Source organism: Sitophilus oryzae, unplaced genomic scaffold, assembly GCF_002938485.1.
Source record: "Sitophilus oryzae breed Bouriz unplaced genomic scaffold, Soryzae_2.0 scaffold_54_pilon_pilon, whole genome shotgun sequence".
Classification (NCBI taxonomy): domain Eukaryota; kingdom Metazoa; phylum Arthropoda; class Insecta; order Coleoptera; family Curculionidae; genus Sitophilus; species Sitophilus oryzae.
This window is the reverse complement of record NW_022147140.1, coordinates 79,645-85,700: the sequence shown is the minus strand read 5'-3', so window position 1 is coordinate 85,700 and position 6,056 is coordinate 79,645. Positions and strand designations below refer to the sequence as shown.

Here is a 6,056-nt window from a genome sequence, read left to right as displayed (position 1 = left end):
GGATTCTATGAGAAAAATAAAGGTGAGCTTTATTAGAGAAGTATATGATTAGAATGTAAGGTTTATTGACATATTTAACATTTTCTAAAAATAAAGAACAATTATTAAATTTCAATAAAAGCTACCTAAATTGGAATTTACCCGGTATAGCCTAATATGCAGTTAAAATAACTATTGTATATTAAATCAAAATAAAACTTGACCCAAAAAGTTATACAAGGTGAGACAAAACTAATATTGAACATTAGTTACCTTTAAAGCAAGTTACTCTTTTATTTTAAATGAAACACGCAGAATATTATTTCGATACTCAATGAGGAATTCATGTCCATTCAAAATACAATTAATGTTGCCTAGTCCTCAAACAAAGATTTCTTAGATATTTTCATTTTTATGATTTAGTGTTTTATGTAGATTTTTATTATTTGATAAAATCTAGGTGGCTGAGATATGTCTGACGTTATTTTAACATAGCTGTCTAATTAGTCCAACTTTAACAACTACTTATCATTTTATATCAGTTAAAACAAAACAAAATCTCAGAAATTTGCGGAAAATAGAAACTTATCCTACATCAGAGAGAATTGGTAAAATTCTACTAGTTGGTGAATGCAGTGCGCATTCAACAATTTTACTATTACCATTTTTTTTCTGGATTATTAAGGATAATCTTATCCGAAAAAAAAATCGGAGTATTTCATTCGAATTTTTCTGTACAAATTTCGATAGTTTCAGTTATATTTATATTATGTTAATCGATTTATGAATTATTTACTACTTATTACTTCTTATAAATTTCACTAAGAAATAGAGGCACAGATACAGACCGCAGCATAGAATAATTTTTTTATCAATTATTGATTTTGCTCGTAAATAATTCTCCTTAGACATTTATAAGGACACTTACTGTGTATAATGTCTCTATATTTCAATCTAATTATATTTTAATAATTTTTTAGTCGATAACAATAAAAATGTATATTTTGAAATTTCAAGTCATATGTCATATTTTATACAAAGTTGAACCTCAATAATTATTAAAAACAAACAATTTTGATACACTTAACGAATAGCAATTTAGTGATGTGATTACTGTATCTGTATTTATGACCTATACTTTTAATTGCATAAGACATTATTTCGCCGGTGATCTGGCAAATGCTCCTATCTGCCATTTTTTTCAAAATTGAGATTATTTTAGCATAACGGTCTATGAGTCATTAAGCACGTAAACAAAAGGTAAACTCTGAAAATAAAAAAAATTACGGCACAATTTAAAAGAAAGAAAACCTCCTATCTGAAACCACCTGTTATTCTGATCACACAAACTCCTATCTACTTATTTTGATTAAAAAGCAAAAGCTCCTATCTATAATCAGGTGATATTAAGAAGCAATGAAAGTAGTGATATTATGAAAGCAAATTATATTATCTTACTTTTACCACAAGCAAAACGTCCTATCCTTTATAATCCTAAAATACAAATAATCTTATGTGCCATTTTATCAAAAGCAAAAAATCCTGTCTGATTTAATTAAACAAGTTACAGATAAATTAGGTGGCCGGTGGCGTAGAGGTACAGGCTCTCGTCTACCAATCTCAAGGTAGTGGGTTCGATTCCCACACCCGGCATTGAATCAGCCGACTATTTTTATTAAAATAAAAATAGTTTGGGCACCTAGGTCGACTCAGCCTTAAATGAGTACTTGGGATTCACAATCCTGAGGTAATAATAGGCGGTTGAAGCGTAGTGCTAGCGACATTACATTCCTTGCATACCGAACGGCTCTAGTATGGCAAGCTGTACCTTGCTACTCCCAAGGCGTTAAACGCTATATACGGGAGCTATTATTATACTATTACAGATAAATTGCTTCCAAATAAATAGTATTTAATAGAAAACATACATTATAATATATTTTCAATAGCCCAGGCTTCTAAGTCGTTCCGTTTTTGAAAATACCATTTTTATTGCCTCCTGTAAGGTTATTGTTTCAGGAGATAGGAACATTTGCCAGATTACCCGCGATTTGCTTCCTTAAAAATTAAAGCAAAAGATAGTAAATAAAAATAAACTAAAATTAATATAAGTAATCATTTTAATTAAAGCAACTATATCGGACACCTAGTATAACGGGAGTAGCAAGAGCACAAGGACTGCGATGGCTGGGGCACATTGAAAGAATGGCTGAAGCAAGAATTCCTAGTGTGATAATGAAACGTGAAATAGGTGGAAAGAGAAGGAGGGGTAGACCGAGTATCAGATGGGAAAAGGATGTAGACGAGGACTTGAGAAGGATAAGAGTGGATGGGTGGAGAATAAAGGCGAAAGACAGAAACAAATTGAGAAAGATAACCAATCAAGCCATGAGCCTTTTAGGCTTTTGGAGCTATTATGGCTGGTTCAGACGCAGCCAGTAGTTTAGTAGAGTAAAGTAATTTAGTCAAGTGTATTTTCTGTTCACACGGGTCAAGTAAATTAGTAGAGTTTATTTAATCAAGTCGAGTAAAAACAGCGTCTACATTTAGCCATTTATTTAGACGAGTTATTTAGTACAAGTCGATTGTCGCTGCTAAAAATTATTAACCTGAGTCCGTTTTTTATAAAAAATAGGCAAACATTTTGTATTTTCTATTGAAAATAGTGCTATGAATCGAAAAAAAATTTGGCCGAAACCTTCTATTGCCATCACTTCTTGGATTTTTAAGTATGCTGCTTGCCGTTTTTGTTTATTTGCCAGTAAATGGCCCAGCAGCTGATGCGGCTTATATAAAATTCTTCTTCTTCTTCTTCTTTTACTTTTAATTAAATCAAACATTATTTGCTTCCTTAAAAATTGAAGTAAAAGATAGTGTAGTTCCTGCTTTGTAGCCAGACAATTTTAGTCCTTCGTTAAAAGTAAGTACTAACCATTCGACTTTAGTTATGGTTCTTTAACAACGAAATGTATATTAAAAAAATTGAGCAAAAAAATAGTTGAACAAACCTATAAACGTATTCACAATAATGGATATATTTTTTTTCTATATGAATATTTAAAAGTTCAATAATTGCATTAAAAAATACTTGGATTATTTGATACATCTATAAAAAAATCTTCACATATGCATGAAATAGACTGAATATTTCAAAGTACTAGTTTAGAAAATTAATTATTCATTTTGCTTTTTTTAACATACATTTGTAAACTACAGAGGTTAAAATAATTTATTTATTCAGGTGCATTGGAAATAGACGGGTTTTATTAGTACATCCTCCGAACTAATTTATGTCGTGATTTACAATCTATTGGCACCCATTTACATTTGTATATTCAAGTACGTTAAACAGATCATTTCAAACTATATTCGTAAATAAACCTGCCGTCAAAATGGACAAGATAAAAAACGGGCCTATAAGTGCATATTATAAAGGTACGATTTACCTGGTTTGAATATATATACAGAGTGAGTCTTAAATAAGTGCAAATATTTTTAGATGTAGATATTCGTTTTCTTTCGCGATTTTTTTTTGAAACTTTGGATTTTTTTTAGTTTTTAATTAAAAACATAATTTCTTGATAATATGGCAACATAGGTAGTAAATAGTAAATGTACAAGAAAGAACATCCAGAAAAAATCCAGTGGTTCTAAAAATTTAAGCAAAAAATATTTTTTTTTTGGAAATCTTCAAAATAAAATAACTCAGTTATTTTGGATTTGAAAAACGGTAAAGAGAAAATTATATTTCTTTTATCGAGATCTACCAGCCCTGAAAATATTTTACTTATTTAAGACACACTCTGTTTATATGTATTAAAATCAAACATATTATTTAGATGTATTTTTGTTAGCTAGCTTTCTTAATATTTTCTATTTCATAGATTTTAAATTAATTTTCCCGTAGTAAATTATTAATTGTGTAAGTAGTTTTTTTAACCTAATCAAAACGTTCAACTGATTATAAAAAATAATTATTCGAAAAAAAATAAACAAAAATAAATACTTCTTGTTCATTTTTAATTGTTAGAATATTTAATTATCGAAATAATACTAAAATATGAATGAAAAAGTAATATTGAATTACTTCTAAAATAATTTAATTTTTTAAGATCATAATTTTTTTACTATTTTTATAACAAAAAATAATTCTTTTGGGTTTCGTTTCTGTCAATATTTAACAAAATATTAAAGTGTTATTGGAAACTTAAATATTTTTTTGTATTAATAGTCATATATTTTGTTAGTTTTCTATTTTATTTTCTATATACGATATCTTATTTTAATTTGTCATATTAATTATTTAATATTTATATATAAATACATTTATTTATTACCAGAGAAGTTCGCTAGTAGTATAAACAAAATAAAACACTAAATCACCACAATAATACAACAAAACACTTTTAAGCCGGAACCCCATTAGCCAACACCCGACGTGATGCCACGCGATGCCACGCTATCCCACGTGTTGTGACGTGGGAATGGGTGTACACATTAGGTAACACGTGTTAACACGCCTGATATTTTTTATTAGAGTTAAAAAGTTGTCAGTAGGGATACGAAAATACTAGAAGTATCGATGCCCATACCGATATTAGATTATAATCATAATACACACCTTAACTTCACAATCTCCATTAACCTTCTTTCCTTAATTTTTGATTATTAGATTTTAAAATTATTAATAGAATTTGTATTCTTACTGATTGAACACTCAAAAAACATTTTTGTTTTCTATTGCATTCGAAAATAACCTTTAGAAAAGTAACGATTGATTCAAGCAGTTCTTTCAGTGACGAAGAATTTTTAGTGAAGTGTACCGCTATTGTATTAGAAAGTGTAAACAAAAGAGGATTTTGGGTACACAAAATAAACAAAAAACGCAATAAATATGGTGCCTTTCATACGCTAATTAGAGAAATCGAGGCAGATCCTAATCGGTACCATATGTACTTTTGTATGGACAGAGAATGGACACTAGATTTAGAAAACGTATTGGAACAAGGGGACTAGAGAGGCAAGCCGGGAACAACACGCCGTAACACACATCGGTGAGATCTGGGACCGACGAATCGACCATCACACGTGTTATAGCGTCGGGTAGCGTGGCGTGTTCCTAGTGTGTACGCAATATATGTAATTAAATGGAAAAACATACGCACTGATCTTCACGATGTGGGTAGCATGGCATCGCGTGGCGTAGCGTGTTGGCTAATGGGGTCCGGGCATTACTTTTACACTGGATGCGCGTTTCGCTAACCATTCTAGCATCATCAGCAGATGATTAAAACTCGTTTTAACCAACTGCTGCTTAATCTAGCAACATCCGGAATGATGAAAACAGTGATTAGCAGATAACGATTGCGATGCTGCTAATATGTGCTCATCGCGTATCCAGAAAACGCTTCGTACTGCAATGAGAATACCAAAATCGACTGCTTCGCATTCACAAAACTTCTGTCTAACCAGGTATTATCGAATACTTTCGCTTACCGCTTTGAAAGCGTAACATTTTTATGTCCAAGTGCCAGAATTACCATACTTACCATAGAAAGGCCTTTTGATTTTTAGGACTCCAACAATAGTTTCATATTTTATTTTAAATTTTCTTTAAAACGGTATGGAAATTTGGAAAAGTATAAACGAGATTAACCATTTTAGAACAGGCAAAGGTTTTTAAGAAGAATGCATTTTTCTCAAAAAGTCAATATTAAAAAGTTTTTCCTCCTCTTGTAAAGACAATCCGGGGACATAATGTTTAGTTTGCTACATAATACAGGGTGGGCCACTGAAAACTTACAATGGCTATAATTTTTAAACCAAAAAAGATATCAAAAAAATAAAAAATACCGTTTCTATAATATCGAGGGGGAATACATATGACGTATTTTATGAACCACCCCGACCTACCCCTTAGGCGGCACCCCTACTCACTTGAAAATCTTAAATAGCAACACCCCACTTGTGGCGCCTTTTTGGAAAGCCAATGAAAAATGCTAAACGATGATCATAAAGTTTTTAGGGTAAACTTGAAAAACTACACCCTACACGAAAAATTAGGTGGACATTAACGA

At 30.8% G+C, this 6,056-nt stretch overlaps 1 protein-coding gene across 1 annotated transcript in view; it reads left to right on the top strand.

Moving 5' to 3' along the window:
- Positions 1-3,145: 3,145 nt before the first annotated feature.
- LOC115886968 (putative fatty acyl-CoA reductase CG5065) overlaps positions 3,146-6,056 on the top strand; it is a 40,718-nt gene continuing 37,807 nt past the window's right edge. The window contains exon 1 of the mRNA XM_030906296.1: positions 3,146-3,414. Within this exon, the coding sequence (XP_030762156.1) occupies positions 3,372-3,414 (43 nt within the window). The 5' untranslated portion in view covers positions 3,146-3,371. The remainder of the gene's footprint in view (positions 3,415-6,056) is intronic.